Raw genomic sequence first — 19505 nt, forward strand, 5'->3', positions numbered from 1 at the left:
GGGGGTAAAAATTTAAAAATGTAAAACCAAAGAACCTGGGTAAAACGGCTGTGTCATTATATGCAAGCCGGGGGCATTTTAATGTGTAATACGATCAATTCTAACAAATAAAATTTAAATTTGGAACTTTAATGTTGGTTGCTTCGAAAAATTTCATATTAATGACCGACCATGTGAAACATTTAGCAAAAGTGTATAGCCGAAGACATAGTGAACGCGATGCGATAAGGGTGCGCTCGCGGGCTCGTTTGTGAATGCGGAAATCAAATGCAAACCGCCCGGACCTGACGTAGTAAACGCGATGCGATGCGGCGAAACTGTTTGTGGAGTGTTTTGCTGCGAGTGGACGCAAGTGATGACCAGACGATTTATCTACAAATATCTTCACAACCGAACTCATCGAGTAGTACTGAATCTCTAAATCCCAAAAAAAAATTCAAAATTTAAATATTTTTTTAGTACTAAAATTTTTGATGAAATTTTTTTTGATAATTTTTCTTGATACACCGTGGTAAGATGTACATTCAGTATTTTTTTCAAATTTTTATCTCAGATCTATTGAGGATGGCGTGAAATAAACGAAAAAGTACGTTTTCCACTATAGATCCTACGTCAAACCACATAGGGGTTCAAATAAACCACCAAAATTTCTTATTTAATACCCTTTACAATATTTGCCATACAGCTAGTGATTTGGTTTGGGGGCACTTTTTACTCCATTACCCGGCTAGGCCCTTTCAATTGATGTGGTACAGCGCCATAGACAAACATGTTACATACAAACATACAAATATGTCACAGCTAAATAAAACCGTTTAAAAACTCCAGCATTCTATCAAATCGAGCGCGATTAGCCACTGATTCACCCGGCGCGACGTTTCCACCGCTTTTAACACACTTCGATAAGCTCTCCTACTCCACATCCCAATGAAACTCCTGTCTCTCACTCTTGCGATATCGCACCGCATACATTCCCGGCTAATGCAGCGATATCTCTTATGCTGAAAATCAATTTCAAGATAGCGTCTTTCCTGCTTGGCGTCCGATGATAGAATGTGGCCAAGCCCCACCATCGCTCACTTCTTCTTCTTTCTTTGTTTTTAAGAGGCTTTAAACTTTGCAGTTCATTCGCCTCTAGCCCAGTGAAGAGCCACAATAAAACCAGCCCAGAGGGGACTGGCGAAAGGGAAACCAAAAAAATCACTCATCAGATCTGTCCGCTCGACTCTCGGTTAAAGAAGAAGGTAGGAAGGGATCCTATGCTTCATAAGATATTTAATATATGCTGTAAAGAAAAGTAAATATTTACTGATCCGAGGACCAAAGCAGTAACGAAGCACAAGTGACCCAGCGAAAGGCGCGTTCCAAAACAAAAAAACAAAAAGGCCCTTCTCAGGAGGATAGGAAGTAAAGGAGTGGAAAGGATTTGGGTGGGATTAGTGGAGTGGAAGGGGGTGGGAGTGGTATGGGAAGGAAAGAGGGGAGGAGTGGGTGGGGGGTGGGGTACCATCGCTCACTTTACATAGCCATATAGTTAACGTTGTAGCGACCGCCTATATTTATTTATAATCTCTTTTTTGTCTCCCTCCTTCACCTTGTCCATACGTTTCGCCCGTCGCCGTGGTTGCTTGTAATGAATAGCTGTTCGCTGCGAGAGCGCAGACAAAACATATGGGAAGTAGGGAAATCTTTCTTCCATTTTTTCATCAATTTGAACTTTATATGAGGTGAAAAACCTTAATGTTCAGCATATAAACAATTGCTAAGGATATTTCCTAGCAATGTGTGTATTTGGAACCAAAATACATTCATTAATTGAGGAGGTATTAGCGTTCAAAAACTGAACACTTTTTCACACCGAAATATTGAAATGGGCCCCTATATTGAAAAGTTAGACGTAGTCCTACGTCGAAAACCAATGTGTGTAGTCACTCGAGAACGGATCGTCCGGTTTAAGCTGTCTGATTTGTTATGTTCGTTTTCACCCATAGAAGTTCTTGCGGCGAGAAAAATATGAAAAGTGAAGGAATATTCGAAAAAGTGCTTTCCCATATGCTCTACATATTGATAGGCTGTTGATCCAATTGAAAATCGCATTGAAGCATATAGCATCATATTCCGTTGAGCTTCTTATATAATATTGGTGAGTTTTTTCTTTATTTCATCCATACAGAACACAGGAGCATTCTCGTCAAGGCCACAGAGGGCGGTTTACATCATATCTCAGTTCACTTCGACATCTTCTATCGTGATACGCACCATTCTACTGTCGTCATTACTCGGTTGTAAACACTGATGGAGTGAGCAAACAATACCCAACAACCAAACAGAACGGCCCTTTTCGTCCACCAAGTCATAATCAAAGAGTTTAATGATGTAATTCTTCAAACATTACGTCAACTATGCGGTCTTGTCTCGGTGACTTTTTTTTATTTCAATCATTTATGGATCAGGGAATCGTAACGATGATATTCTCAGAGAAGCTAAAATTGTTTCAAACCCATTATTCTACCACATTGAGTTGTTTTGGTGATGCACTTGCATGTCATAGAGGGCGATTATTCAATGCATAACCCATCGAGCCATTTGCATTTGGTCCGCTCATTTGGAAATTAAATCGTAGGCTTAGGGGTTAACGTTAAAAGTATTTCAAAAAAACTTGACATATTTTCTGATCTGGCACTTAATGAAGGACTGAACTGCCGTAATCTCGCAAAATGACGCAAGCGCCAAAATTGACATTTTACTTTTTATGTTATAAATCTATAAAGAATATCAAATCCTTTCAAATGACTGCGAAATTTTACAGAAATCTGAAAAAAATGACCCCGCAAAAGCTTGAAAACGGAGCGGCGTAAGCGCCATTTCTACTGTGATGTGGCGCAAGCGCCGTCTCCCTTATGACGTGACGTATTTTGATTGTGATGCGATGTGATTGTTTAGCTGTTCTGATGGTTTAGATAGAATAAACGAGCAGGGACAGCAAATTTCATATAACAACATCTTAAGCAATGGACGTTTAGCATAATGAGAGTCACATACCTTTTAAAAAAAAACACCTCCGAAAAGCTCGGTATGTCAAACATTATAATCGAAAACAGTCGATCCCCATGCAGTGCTACATTCATAATGGCAATTTTGTTTTGTTTGGTTTAAAAGTCTCGTCAAATATTTGAATTCATAAAATCAAACTCATCTTAAAAGGAAAAAAATATCCTAGATTGAAGTGTATTGCTGTTCTCGCATATTGCACATAACGATTGTAACTGAATAGTTTTTTTTTATTTAAGTCATTTATTTTTACAGGCTCAGTTAATAACTGAATAGTTAAAACTCATTAATTTAATTGTTGATTATAAGGATTTCCCAATAGTGTCTTTCATCTTCAGAAATCAAAGATCAAAGCTTCTTGACGATGTTTACTTACCTCACCAGTTCAATGTATCTTTCGGATGAATTGAAGCTAAGTGTTGATTGAAGGGTAAATGTCGAATTTGACGAATAGCTGCACTCTTCTAAATTCTCCATCGAAACGCATCTTATAACAAAAATCAAAACATCCTCGCGTAAACTGTATTTTCTTTATATCGGATAATTTCAGACGGCATGATCTTATTTAACACGGATGTTTTCCATTGCATTTTGGATTGGGAAAAATTGGTGCTGTCCATAATTGTTGTAATCGGATTCTCAACTGCGTTAGCCTGCTCAATGCATGCTATAAAGTCGGAAAATGTGTAGAACTCTTCTCCCTGATGCTCCTCCCGTATGATCCGCACAACGGCGGCATTTCGGAGAAAATAATTGGAAACAGATTTTCGCATAATTTGATGGACGGACGCCAATCGGTTGTGGAAACGGCGATTTTGATTGGCTGTTTCCACAACAAACTGACGTTCGTAACATAGCTTAAATAAAACTGCATTATTTTAAGAATCAAGCCGATGACAATGAATTTCCATCTAGTGTACACATTTTGTACGGATCAGATTTTCGTAATGCACGCGTATGCTGATTATACATGCAATTTTAAAAAAAGTCTCGTACTGAAAATTTTCCCCTCTGGCGCTTGCGTCACTTTGCGAGATCACGGCAGTGAAGTAGTCTTGACATAGGACTGGTTCATTCAGGTGAAACAAAGGAGGCTAAATATTTTGATACTTTAGAAAATCTTTAAAATCTTTATGGATCTTTATGGAAGTACACGAAATCAGATTGGGTGACGACCCTATGAAAAAATTGACAATGCAAATTTCCGCTGATAATAGCGAGACCCGAAATTCCAAACGAAGTGGTTTCACACGCTCGAGTGCTTGGGTCAGCGATTAAGACCCTCCTCGATGCAATAAAATGCGCCACAATGTAGGGAACATTACGAGTTCCAAGAAAACGCGACAATTAAAAACAAGTATAATGTTCGGCAGCGATAAGATCGAGAATACCATATCGATGCACGACGTCGCATCATATTCCATAGACGGGGCATTCATCGTGGCGATGGTGATCGCCATCATTTACTACCATTGGAGGAGAAACACGAAACGACTGCGCGAACTGGAAGGGGCGCAGCGGAGGATCCGACTCGATAGTGTGAATGCTGTATAATCAAAATAATGCGAACGCTGTATAATCAAACGCACATTTTGTGCTGACATGGAGAAACAAGAAACACCCAAGTGACCTAAGCAATGTAAAATTTAAGGAAATACAGTTCAGTCTAAAACCGACCGTGAAGGAGTTAGTACTTAGTCCGAAAGCCGTGTTGGGCCACTATGGCCCAATACTAACATCTTAATTTTAACGAACAACATTTGGTGACCCCGACGTGATCGCACTTCGAGCGATCACGGACTCGCGAAAGTAATCGATTCTGATAAGTGAAGTGACATTCTCTCCGCGCGCGAAAAAGTGATGCCATTGCATGGCTGTATAATCGGAAAGTGAAGTGACATTGTCTCAGCGCACGGAAGATGTTGCGCCATTAAGTGGCTGAAACCAAGAAAATGAATCTCCCATTCGCGGGAAGTATGGTGTGCCACTGCGTGGCTAAAAATTAACAAAGTGAACTTCCTACTCGCGGGAAGTATGCTGCGCCACTGCATAGTTATTACAATGCGCCACTGTGTGGCTGAAAATTGACAACGTGAATTTCCCATTCGCGGGAATCATAACATGACACTGCGTGACTGTGTGATCAATAAGTAAACTTCGCCCGTGAGCGAAGCACGGTGTGCAACTGCGTGGAAGATGTGTGATAAACACGAATTATTGTGACTGATGTGAAAAATTTGTAAAGATGAATTCTCGACATTCCAACGACCTACTGTATTCCATGTGCTACATGTATATGAGGGAAACGGAGGAGAATTTGAAACAGGACCCGCGTCGTACGCGGGAAGAAGCTGCAGCGATAAAACTGATAATATCGCACATGTTCAACTTGGCGGCAGGAGCCGCGGTTATAAACAGATACGAAAGCAGATTTACCACTGAACTAAATAGATCGGCCGAAGCCATAGCCGACTATTTAGACTGGAGCATAATCAATGACCCAGCTAAGTATTTGAGTCAATCAAACAAGTAAAGCGGTTAGTAATTATCAAATCAAATAAACATGACGACAAACGAGGACGATGCCGTTGAAAGCTGGAAAAAGCAGCTAACGGCACTGGAGCAAAGCATTGCTCCGATTATCAAAGACGCATGCAAATTAGCAGAAGACGACGACGAAGTCGAAACATTACTAGTGCAACAAGAAGTACTAACAAGCTTGTACGATCAAGCTTGTGCAGTGATACTGAAAATTGAGGGTCAAACGGGGCCCTCCAAGAGACGGGATGCTCTCCTCCCCGCATATATCAAGTCCAGAGCCAGTTTGGCAAAGAGAATACGGCATGCGCAATCACAGACGAATGAACCGAGTCAGGATGAAGGTTCAAGGCAAGTACTGGATCAAACAATGATCACCGGCAATAGCAAGGCCGATTATTTACCCCGATTGGAGCTCCCGAAGTTCCGTGGGTCAGCCACCGAGTGGCTATCGTTTAAAGCCCGCTTTGAGAAGCGGATTGCGACCCTAAACGAGGATGCAAGCAAATACGCTTTCCTGGCGAAATGTTTAGAATACGAGCCCGCTCGTAACTCCTGCGAAGCACTCGAGAATTCAGGAGTGCCTTTCACTGAAGCCTGGGCCAAACTGGAAGCAAGATTCTACAAGAAACGAATCGCATATGAAGGTTACTTTTACACTCTGCTGAAAATTAAAAGGATACATAAGGCATCGCAAAGAGCGATACTAGGACTGATCGACGCTGTCGATACACTATTGTCCGCCACTCGACAAATAGCAAATGAACAACCTGGCGAACCAGATTGCATCGCCAATGGGTTACTAATATGCTTAGTGAAAGAACGATTGGATGAATCAACACTTTCTAAGATTGAAGAAAAGTTGGACCTCCAGCGCATTTATGTTTGGAGCGAATTCAAAATAGAATTAGAGCGGCTGGCTAACCAGATGACTTGCAAAGTGGCTGCCGAAACGGCACACTCTAGTCATCGACCCCAGCCGAAAGTCGTAGCAGCAATCGAAGGCAAAGCTGCGACCACCAAAGACAAAAGGGAAGCACAGCGGTGCTACGTTTGTCACAATGAAGGACACACAGCATTTACGTGTCCTAAATTCACGAAAATGAGCATCCCAGAACGATGGGAAACTATCAAAGCAGGGAGGCACTGCTTTAATTGCCTCATACCTGGGCACTCAACGAAGGAGTGCAAATCACAACGGAAATGCCAAATATGCAGCACGAAGCATCATACACTACTTCATCGTGGAGACTCTCCCAAGGGGGACGAGATCCAACAATTGCATCCCGAGAAGGATGTCAATCAAGCACAAGCAAGTTCAACGAAATGACTAGCTCAGGAAGAATACGTCTTTCTGGGCACAGCCATAATTCATGTTAAGGGTGAGCAGAAATGGCACCCTCTTCGATGTCTACTTGATTCAGGGAGTCAAGTAGAAACAATCACAGAAAAGGCTGCTCGAAGCCTAGGAATTCCGCAACACTCGGTAAACGTAACCATTAAAGGAGTTAGCGGACAAGCACATGTTAAAAGGGGTATCAAAACTGTGATAGCCTCTCACGCAAGCAACTACAATGAAAGTTTAGAATTGATCATAGTGCCAAAGATATTGGACGATCAACCAAGCACAGCTATTGATGAAAAGGGTATACGGATACCAGAACAATTGCACCTTGCCGATCCCCAGTTTTACAGATCGAATGAAATCGACATTCTCCTCGGAGCGAGAATATTTTTCAAAATTCTAATGCCAGGCCGGCTTAGCGTAGCCAACGGTCTTACGTATCAAGAGTCCAGCTTGGGCTGGATTGCATGTGGGACGCTACGTCACAGCAGCCCATCAACCACTGTATTGTCTGCTACAAGGTGTAGCAGAAATGAATTCGAATTCCCACAGGACGAAATGGCCAAACTCATAGAGAAGTTTTGGCGTCTTGAAGAAGCGTGCTTTCAAGACTGGGAACCAAAGCAACATGACGAATGCGAGGCGGAAAGTCACTTCCGCACAACGTTAGAGATCGCTCCCGACGGGAGATACATTACACGAATGCCCCTACGGGGGGAGCCGTCATCGTTAGGCGACTCTTATCAACAAGCATATAGAAGATTCACATCGCTTGAGCAAAGGCTCAAGCGGAATGCAGACCTGTACAAAGAGTACAGGGCATTCATGAATGAATATGAAACACTGGGACATATGGTACCAGTCACCACAGAAGACTTTCACAAAGTAAAGTATTTCATCCCTCACTCGTGTGTGGTGAAACCAGATTCAACATCCACCAAGGTTAGGGTGGTGTTCGACGCAAGTGCAAAGACGTCAACCGGAGTATCCCTGAACGATATACAAATCGTGGGACCAACCATTCAAAAGGACTTATTTGATCTGCTAATTGATTTCAAGACGCACAACGACGTGCTAGTAGCAGATATTGCAAAGATGTACAGACAAATTCACATCGCATACACAGACACTTGGTTACAATGTATTTTGTGGCGCGACAGCCCCAATGATCAATTGAAAGCGTATAGACTGACGACTGTCACATATGGTGAAGCGTCTTCATCATTCTTGGCCTGTAGGGCACTACACGAAGCAGCTGAAGATTATCGGTCGGTAAATCCGAGAATTGCCGACACCATTCAACGATCGTTCTATGTTGACAATCTAATGATTGGAGCGTCCAACGCAGATGAACTGACGGAGACGAAACGAGAAATAGAGCATGCATTGTCACTTCATGGATTTCCACTTCGAAAGTGGGCATCAAACAACGCAAGCGTACTGGAAGGAATTCCAGAGAAAGACTTGGAACCATTGATCCAAGTTGGTGACCAAGAGGTCATAAAGACATTGGGGATAGCCTGGAACCCCAAAACAGACGTGTTCCAGTTCATCAGTACGAAAAACATAGGTGAAACATACGAAGCGCTCACAAAGCGACAGATGGTCTCGAAGATTTTGAGACTGTATGACCCAATCGGATTGATACAACCTGTAATCATTACAGCTAAAATATTGATGCAAGAATTGTGGACTTATAACGTCAGCTGGGACGATGATGTTCCAGATCAAGCACTAAGCTCATGGAAGAAGTTCGAAGCTTCATTAGTGGAGCTCAGCAAGATAGAAATACCTCGGATGTCGACTCCGAGTCATACGATCGCACTAGATTTACACGGATTCAGTGACGCCTCCGAAAAGGCTTATGGATGCGTCATTTACTTACATGCAATCAACTTAAAAGGAGAAGAGAGTACGAATCTCTTATGTTCGAAATCGAGAGTGGCGCCTTTGAAGAAGGTCACTCTGCCCCGTCTGGAACTCTTGGCGGCGGCACTTCTAGCAGAACTAACTGCTAAAATAAAGAGCATTCTGGCCGGTCGAATCTCGTCGGAATATTACTACAGTGATTCACAAGTAGCGCTAAGTTGGATCAAATCTTCAAATACACGTTGGGGAACCTTCATTAGAAATAGAGTGCAGAAGATACACTCCACCACGAATCCAGAGCATTGGAAATATATATCTACGAAAGAAAATCCGGCTGATATGGTTTCGAGAGGAATTCCAGTCAGAAAATTACGCGAAGCAAAACTAGAATTTTGGTTACACGGACCGGAATGTATACGAAGAAGACAATATTATCTGCAGAGCGGCTACGAATACACTGCTGCTGCAGAACAGGAAGAGATTAAAGAACCAATAACACGATTGGTAGCAGCAACAGGAAAGGCATGCGAAGACTTAATCGCAAAATACCCGCACCATCACACTCATGACAAAACAGTAAGACACTTTGCATGGCTGTGTAGAGCCATAAACAATATGAAGAAGGTCAATAAAGACACAGGCATCAGAAACGAAAAGAGATCGGGCCCACTCACCACCACTGAATTGAATGAAGGACTAACACTCGTAGTCCGAATTATGCAAGCCACTATTTATCCAAATGAAGTAGCGGAATTACGAAAAACTGGGAAGGTGCCTACGAAAGGACCTTTCCAGCATCTCAACGCAATCGTCAGAAATGGAGTCATACATGTCACAGGGAGACTCCACAATGCAGAAATGCCCATCTCACAAAAGAATCCAATATTGATTCCCAAATCGCACCCATTTTCGAGGGTAATAATTCAAAAAATACATGAGGATAGATTTCACGCCGGAACAGATCTGGTAATAAACGAATTTCGACAAAGATTTTGGATGAGGGATCTCCGAAGGACCGTACAAGGAGTCATTCAACGATGCATCTTATGTGCCAAAGCGCGGCCCAGACGTTTACAGCAACGAATGGGACAACTGCCCTCGCCCAGGGTAAATGAATCAGTAGCGTTCACTCACACGGGAGTGGACTTATGTGGGCCATTCGAAGTATATCTCAATCAAAAATCGAAATGCAAGACCACAGCATATGCTTGCATCTTCATATGTTTTGCGACCAAAGCAGTTCACCTAGAAGTCGTCGAAGATCAGTCGACGGCAGCGTTCATATCAGCACTTCTCCGTTTCACATCAGTGAGGGGAATACCCGAGGTTATTTACTCCGACAATGGGCGGAACTTTGTCGGGGCCAGCAGAGAACTCAATCGTTTACGAAGAATATATAACAATGAAGTTTTTCAAAACAAATTAGTTGATATTGCGGCAACTCACAGAATAAGATTTTCATTCATTCCACCCCGAAGCCCCAGCTTTGGAGGACTTTGGGAAGCGAACATAAAGGTAGCCAAGCGGCTCTTTAGTGCAGCGGCCAGAGGAGCACAGCTAAACATCATGGAATTGCAGACACTGTTCTACCAAGTGGCCGCAATAATGAATTCGCGACCACTCACACCTGTTTACACGACGCCAGAGTCACCGACCGCGATCACACCCGGTCATTTTTTGATAGCACGCCCAATGCTAGCCGTGCCCATCCCTACGCAGAGTAAGGATGGAAGCAATCTCACAACCAGATGGAAACGAGTACAATCGCAGCTCGAACAATTTTGGAGAAGATGGAGAGACGAGTATCTCCACCAGTTACGTGATTATGCAAAATGGACCAAGCAACAAGCCAACGTTAAGGTAGGCCAAATCGTATTGATCGGAGACGATCACCTTCCCGTAGCAAGGTGGCCTATGGGAATTGTCACACAAATACACCCTGGAGATGATGGAGTAGTCCGAGTGGCAGTAGTGCGAACCGCTACCGGAATTTACAAACGCAACGTGCGAACACTTGCTCCTCTACCAGTCGAGGAGCACACCATTCAACCCATTATAGAAGAGTATGACAACACAGCTGATAACGAACAGCAATCTCAAGCCGAAGCAATCGAACTAGAAGACGATCCCCCTCCCCAAGCACCCCAAATGATTTGGGACGGTAGACTACGCCCTCGTCCCAAAGGGGGGAGAAAATGGAAGTACACGAAATCAGATTGGGTGACGACCCTATGAAAAAATTGACAATGCAAATTTCCGCTGATAATAGCGAGACCCGAAATTCCAAACGAAGTGGTTTCACATGCTCGAGTGCTTGGGTCAGCGATTAAGACCCTCCTCGATGCAATAAAATGCGCCACAATGTAGGGAACATTACGAGTTCCAAGAAAACGCGACAATTAAAAACAAGTATAATGTTCGGCAGCGATAAGATCGAGAATACCATATCGATGCACGACGTCGCATCATATTCCATAGACGGGGCATTCATCGTGGCGATGGTGATCGCCATCATTTACTACCATTGGAGGAGAAACACGAAACGACTGCGCGAACTGGAAGGGGCGCAGCGGAGGATCCGACTCGATAGTGTGAATGCTGTATAATCAAAATAATGCGAACGCTGTATAATCAAACGCACATTTTGTGCTGACATGGAGAAACAAGAAACACCCAAGTGACCTAAGCAATGTAAAATTTAAGGAAATACAGTTCAGTCTAAAACCGACCGTGAAGGAGTTAGTACTTAGTCCGAAAGCCGTGTTGGGCCACTATGGCCCAATACTAACATCTTAATTTTAACGAACAACACTGCGTTTGAGTACATTTGTAAAATGAGCGGTTAATCCAAAAGAAACATAAGGGTTTTATATGAAAGTACATTCTGAATTGCCAGGGATTCCAAGTGACATTAGCAAAAATAAACTTTCTGTTCCTATAGACTACGGGAATTATAATTATTGAGATGAAAAGATGGAACAAACAATTTGTACCAGTTGTAAATCATGGTGTGCCAATGTTTTCTGAAAAAAAAACAAATTCCTAGAATGTGTATTACATGAACTTTATGATTGTGATTATGACTATTTGTGAAGCTTACTGATTACATTTTGTGTTTTCCTGGTAGTAAAGGGAGTGTCACATCAAATTGCATCACGGAAAAAACGCTGTAGAAATATAATTTTTAGGAATTATATCTTCAGCTTTCGCTTATAATCAGATAAGAGTGTATAGATCACGTTGGCCATGCTTCACTGTCAATTTTTCGTAAATTTGGAAAAATGTCGTCGAACGAAAAAGAGCGTCGTGAATTGAGTGAGCAGGGTACTCATTTCGAGAATCCGTAGTTGTCACATCGGGACATCGGTAAGATGCTGGGAATCGTCCAATCCACGGTCAGCAGAGTACTAAAACGATACTTCGAGAACCTAACCATCGACCGGAAGGTGAAGAACGGCAAAAATGGATGCTCCGTCAGTGAAAAAGATCAATATCGTGTAGTTAAGCAGTTTAGACGTGATCCGAGAAGTTCGGTCCGGGATGTCGCCAATAAGCTGAATTTGTCAAGTTCATTCGTCCAGCGGACCAAGCAGCGGGAGGGCCTGCGTACATACAAGGTTCAGAAGGCTCCTAACCGCGACGAAAGGCAAAACATAGTGGGGAAGACGCGAGCCCGGAAGCTGTACACCGAAATGCTGACGAAGCCGCATTGCCTGGTAATGGACGACGAAACCTACGTCAAAGCGGACTTTCGTCAGCTGCCGGGCCTGTTGTTCTTCTCCGCAGAGGACAAATTCAGCGTTCCGGAGGAGATTCGCAAGCAGAAACTATCCAAGTTTGCCAAAAAGTACATGGTGTGCGATCTGCTCTTGCGGAAAGCGGAGCGCCCCCTTCGTGATGACCGGCACGGTAAACGGGCAGGTTTACCTTAAGAAGTGCCTACAGAAGCGCTTACTATCACTATTGAAGCAGCACGAGGGCCCGACCATCTTCTGGCCGGATCTCGCTTCGTGCCACTATTCAAAGGACGTGTTGGAGTGGTACGAAGTCAACGGGGTCACCTTCGTGCCAAAGGAAATGAACCCGCCCAACGCGCCGGAGCTTCGCCCAATAGAGAAATATTGGGCGATTATGGAGCAGGCCCTCCGGAAGAACCCAAAAGTTGTCAAAACGGAGGCGGACTTCAAGAGAAAATGGATTTCTGTTCAAAAAAAACTACAACCCGACGTTGTACAGAACCTTATGGACGGAGTAAAGAGGAAGGTGCGAGCATACGGGCTTGGGCTCGAAGTATGAATGAAAAGAAAATGCCAAAAGTTGTTTAATAGTTTTTATTTTACTGTCTAAAATTTTCAAAAGGATCGGTCTACTGGGCGAATTTCTACAGCGTTTTTTCCGTGATGCAATTTGATGTGATACACCCTTTATCAGTTTCATTCATTCACTCATTTATTCATTCATATATACTTGCAGAGTTAGGACTTCTCCTTTTTAGACTTTGCAATTCTAAACACCCACATATTGAATTTTGGATCAGAATTAATATATAACTATTTTATTTTAAATTTCTAATTTCTAATTTCTTCCTTCTAGATGAATCTCTAAAAAAAGAATTATTTACTTGTGGCAGAACAAAGCTTTTCAAAAAGATATAGGGGTCCATGAAGAATTATTCTAAACAGAAAGAGGATGTATCATATTTTATGAAAATTATGAAAAGAATATCCAGGAGCTGATTGTGAAGATGAGAAACTCTAGAAAACGTTCTAATACCGAATATCCATCTGACACACATTTAGCGCTAACTTCCTAGCCGTAAGTGAAATGAGGAAGTAGGAGAGATCAGTATAAACGATTTTTTCTACAATAATCAATATTTTGAAAACAAAAAAGTCACGATACAAACGCTTTGATAATTGTCAAACAGCACTTCGATCTGGAATGCGACAAAATTTATGATATATAATCGAAAAATCAGAATCTACTTCACAAAGTCTCTTCTGGATCTAAATATTTATTCATTGTAGAGCGCAAAGCAGGTACATCTAGGAATGTAAAGTTAAATGGTTTTATTCTTAGTTTGACTCACTCAACCCATAAACGACCAAGCTGTAAATTTTTTTTCCAGCAAAAGCCATTGGTGTAATTTTGATCATTGGTGTTACAGAAACCCCAATCTTCCAGAATTATTTTTTTCCGTTCTTCCGTTTTCCGGAAAATGACAAAAAAAGCGCCAAATAAAAACATTGGCCGAAACTTACATGTTTGATCCTGTAGGTTCAATTCAATGTTTTTTTTTCCTACATCAGGATGTGTGATCTCTTATCAAAGTAATATTGTAGAAAAGTTTACATATTTCTAAATTTCGTAAGGTTTTGTTTTTTGTTAGGTTATGTAAGGTTATTTACTTTCCGCACATAGTTGCTTTCAACCGATTCTGCCCAATAAAGTGATAGGGGAGCCGCGGGTAAGACGGACAGTGGGGGTATAATGGACAGTTGATTGATTTGTATTTGTATATTTGTATATTGCACAAATATCTGTTGATGGGAAACCCTTCTACATGCTATTTTATAATATTTAAACCATCATATGACAATGAATACTGATCAAAAGTGGAATAGAGAAACAAAAACCGAAAATCGAACATGATTCCGCGTGTGGATGTAACTTTTGCGGCTTCGATAGTAAGCATTTTGAGTGGTTTAATTGCAAAATTGAATTCGTTGATGGTTATATTTCGGTTTGTGAGTTGACAGAGAAGCGATATTAGGTATGTACGGAAAAGTAAATTCATTCGTAAGTGGTAAATTTAAATTATTGAAATAATTGCACTGGGGGTGTTGTACATGTACAGTCACTTCCATTATCACATCCAATGCATGATAGAAAATGAAGGGAAGAATATTAAACTCTTCTTTATATTGCTTTCTCTTTTTGTTCCATTTCAGTTACTGGACGCACAAACACTGAGAGAGAGTAAAATTATTCCTCTCGCGAGCGATAAACCTCTACGCTTCGTATATTATGAACCTGTCCATATCCCCCTCCACTACATGTCCATTATACCCGCACCGATAAAAATGTTGTACTTTTCGGCTTGTTTTATTTTCAGTAAAAAAAAGGAAAAACACATTTTTATAAAACATTTGGCCAGTTATTTCGAAAACCAGTATATTGAACTGTAAGAAACTGTTTTTAAATTTTTGAAAACATGAGTTTCCAAAGATACAATTGAAGTTTTCCTTAACATGTCCGTCTTACCCCCATCTCCCCTACAAATTTGCATGAAATGGACAGTAGGTGGTAGCTAATAGACTAAGCCATCCTTTGATGCCAAAACCTTACAATATGGTTGCTTCCCAAAGCCATGAAATATTATTGAAGTTGCTGTTCGATTTTTCGAACGCTTGGCATAAAACGGGTTAATAAAATTCTTCAAAAAATATTATGTTTTTAGTTTATTGGTTTTTGGATTTACGTGTCCCGTTTTCATTCCAAAACATTTGATCAGCTTACGTATTGGCCGTTGATCGATGTGCACTGAGAGTTGAAAGTTGAGCGTTAACGTTGCACGGAAACCCGTTTTCGATTTCGTTCTCTTTTTTGTTTCCGTTCTCGTTTTCGTTCGTGTTTCCGTTTCCGTTTCCCGTTTTCCGTTTGACGTGCTTCTTGACACAGAAACCTCTACTAAGTACTGATGAAAATGATGCAATGAATACTACGTTCAGACGACGATCGTTAGTAAAGTTAGGAACGTTAGTACTATTGAAGAAGAAGATGGACAGCATCGTATGAACGGTATGTGTCATCGATGAACTCCAGATTATTGTTGCTCCTTCGAATCACAATTAATCGCGTCGCTGTGCAGTCGCCTACCATGATTCCAGCAATATCATCGACATGCGCATTGGATCTACACACGTGTTCTCCGGTCGATGTTTTATCAGGATTGATGACAATAGCATGATTTTCATTTTGGAATCCGAGCATATGTATGTGATTTGTAGAATTTCAATAATTCATTAATCTAAAAAGGCTTCCAGTTTGCCGACGATTCGTCTGGCTTCAGGCAAATTAAGGTTATTTGCGGATGTGGTGCCATTTGACATTCAACAACAAAAATAAATTCGTTTTGTTTGAAGAAAGAACGACGACGAATTATTTGGATATTGAAAGGGTATTTCAATAGAGACGCTACAAAAGTAGACCGATAGGGACAGCAAACGACGCTATATTTTTCCCGCTCTCTTGACATTTCTATTCAGTAAGGTTTGTCATTTCATAATGGAAAGATATACGATCCAACAACCCAATCCGATTACGACATGGGTGTGCTCACTGAGACCTGGGGTGGCATTGCGCACGAGTAACTCGTTTCGAGAAAATTCGAACTCAAATCGAAATGGTTTTAGTATTATGTATATTTTTTAATTTCATATTTTCATATATATTTCAAATTTGTCTCGTAGAGAAATGTAAAGTTTTTGGGTTCGTAAACAAAGCTGGTCAAAGGCATGTCAAAATGGTCGAAACGAACAAAAATCACTCGTTTCGAAATGCGCAATGTCACCCCTGGTTAGATGATTGCATCTATTCGTCGCAACTCTTCGGGAACGGCTACTCTGTTTACAGAACGAATCGCAATGCTCAAAACAGCCGCAAATCAACGGATGGTGGAGTATTGATTGCCAATTCGTCACGATACAGCTCCTGTTTAGATCCAACACCGGTCGACGATACGCGTGAACAGCTCTGGATCAGGATTGAATCCATGGATAGAACCGTTAGCATTGGAGTTCTCTATTTTCCACCAAGTAGAAACAATGACATCTCTGCTATTCGTAAACACATCGATTCAATTGGCGCAATTCATTCGAGTCTCTCTCCTAACGACATTGCACTACAGTTTGGTGATTATAATCTCTGCGATGTGCACTGGGCTGTTAACGAGGATGGCTACGCGTCAATTGATCTGGATCGCTCTCGACCATGTACTGCCAGCTGCTCATTCCTGGATGGTTTCTGCTTCCACGGCTTGTCCTAAATTAATAGCTTGGGGAATGCAGAGAACCGGACTCTTGATCTTGTCCTCGTAAACGACATCGTGCTACCTGGTTACCTGATTAGCGAATCCATTGAAGCGCTCTCTATGATTAATCCTCGTCATTCTCCATTTGAGCTAATCGTTGCATGTCCAACGGCTGTAACATGCGGAACAGAACGTAACGATCCTGGTTTCGATTTCAACCGGGCCAACTTTGAACATTTGTGTGCAGCATTACTCGTGGTCGACTGGAATACTCTGGACACGATTCAAGATACCGATGGAGCCGTTGGATTCTTCTCCAACGCTGTACTTAAGGCGATTACAGCACACGTTCGTTTGAAGTCTCCTCCGAGTAAACCGCCATGATCAAACAACTGCTTACGCTTGCGATCTTGTCGATCTGCTGCTCTACGTTCCTACTACAGTCAACGATCTCAACACTCGAAGCTGCAGTTCAATAAGGCCAGTAATAAGTACAGGAGATACAATGGATTTTTGTATGCTCGATACAGGATTCGTATTGAGGAGAGCCTACGTGTGAATCCAAAACAGTTCTGGTCGTTCATCAACTCGAAGCGAAATGAAAACGGTCTCCCGACATCAATGTATCTTGACGAACTTTCTTCTGACTCGATCATTGGAAAATGCGAACTATTTGCACGACAGTTCAAACGCGCTATCAACGGTTATACAGCTGATATTAGTTGTCCAGGATGCTCCTCGTGATGTGTATAGCGTTGAAATGTTCGAAATATCTGAGCAGAATGTAGTTAAAGCAATTCAAAAACTTAAATTCTTTTATGCTCCAGGCCCGGATGGAATTTCACCTGCAGTGTTGAAAAAAATGCAGTTCTTTACTGGCCTCTCCGCTGACGAAACTTTTTAATCGATCACTGCAGCAACCTGTGTTTCCCTCGAGCTGGAAAAAATCGTACCTATTTCCTATCCACAAGAAAGAAGCTTGACGATAGTTTTTATCAATCATTTCAAAATTTTATAAAACAATTCTTTTACACAGCCATCAACGTGACACCAATCAGAAGACTGGAGCACATTTATATTACAAATATATCGTATAACTTCACTTACTAATTCTTTCAGCAGATGCCGATTCCACAAAGTAATAGTAATAGTAATAGTAATAGTAATAGTAATAGTAATAGTAATAGTAATAGTAATAGTAATAGTAATAGTAATAGTAATAGTAATAGGAATAGTAATAGTAATAGTAATAGTAATAGTAATAGTAATAGTAATAGTAATAGTAATAGTAATAGTAATAGTAATAGTAATAGTAATAGTAATAGTAATAGTAATAGTAATAGTAATAGTAATAGTAATAGTAATAGTAATAGTAATAGTAATAGTAATAGTAATAGTAATAGTAATAGTAATAGTAATAGTAATAGTAATAGTAATAGTAATAGTAATAGTAATAGTAATAGTAATAGTAATAGTAATAGTAATAGTAATAGTAATAGTAATAGTAATAGTAATAGTAATAGTAATAGTAATAGTAATAGTAATAGTAATAGTAATAGTAATAGTAATAGTAATAGTAATAGTAATAGTAATAGTAATAGTAATAGTAATAGTAATAGTAATAGTAATAGTAATAGTAATAGTAATAGTAATTGTAATTGTAATTGTAATTGTAATTGTAATTGTAATAGTAATGCCAGTAATGGGGGCTGCCATACAAATGAAACTCAAATTTCTGCATTACTCTAGAATTAATAAAGCAAATGGAAGGAGTTCACATTCAACTACCACTACAACGACATCATCTCCAAGGCAAACAAGCTGCTCGGTTTTGTTTTGAAAGTCACCAATGGATTTAAGGACCCGCTTAGCTTAACATCTCTATACTGTGCGCTGGTTCGTTCTATCCTGGAATTTGCTTCTGTTGTATGGTGCCATTTCCCCGGCATTTGGAATACGCGCATTGAATCTGTACAAAGAAAGTTCGTACGTCGTGCTTTAAGGAATCTTCCATGGCGGAACCCAAGGGAATTGTGTCCTTACGAGGAACGCTGTAACTTACTGAGAATTGATACTCTGGAGCACAGGCGATCTGCAGTACAATCCATGTTTGTTGCGAAACTGCTGAGGAACGGGATTGACTTCCCTTTGTTGCTAGCTAATCTATTTATGGTCCAGAACGCACCCTACGTCATCATGATTTCCTTAGGCTCGATTTCCGGAATAGTTTGTATGGCCAGCATAATCCGTTGGAATTTATGTCTGCTCCATTCAATGGGATTTTTCACTTCTTTGACTTTAATCTCGATAGCAATGCGCTTCGAAGTAGATTTAACGATTATTTTAGAATAAGTTGACATTTGCAATGCGTGTATTTCATACTGACTTGAGTAGGTCCATTAAGACAATTTGATGTCAGAAGAATTAAATAAATAAATAAATAAATAATAACAACGAGCAGAGATTATTAAAATTTACTACCGAATTGCGGAGTCAATAGCCTCAACTTTAAGAGCGCTACGTCCAATTTATGGTCGTCATAATCGTCCTGCCGAATCAACAGCGTCTAGTGGGAAAATTTGAATCCACTGGCACAGTAAAAAATGTTCCCCTGCCAGTGAGACAAAGAAGTGCCCGTAGTGTCGAGAATATTGCTGTCGCGGGCGCATC

The 19505-nt window shown here is 41.0% G+C and overlaps 1 protein-coding gene across 1 annotated transcript; it reads left to right on the forward strand.

Annotated features, from left to right (window-relative positions):
• Positions 1-7492: 7492 nt before the first annotated feature.
• LOC129766245 (uncharacterized) lies at positions 7493-11038 on the forward strand. Its single transcript, XM_055766762.1, has one exon. The coding sequence runs from the start codon at positions 7493-7495 to the stop codon at positions 11036-11038; it is 3546 nt and encodes a 1181-aa protein (XP_055622737.1).
• Positions 11039-19505: the final 8467 nt, after the last annotated feature.

The sequence above is a fragment of the Toxorhynchites rutilus genome, chromosome 2 (assembly GCF_029784135.1).
Source record: "Toxorhynchites rutilus septentrionalis strain SRP chromosome 2, ASM2978413v1, whole genome shotgun sequence".
NCBI classification, from domain to species: Eukaryota; Metazoa; Arthropoda; class Insecta; order Diptera; family Culicidae; genus Toxorhynchites; species Toxorhynchites rutilus.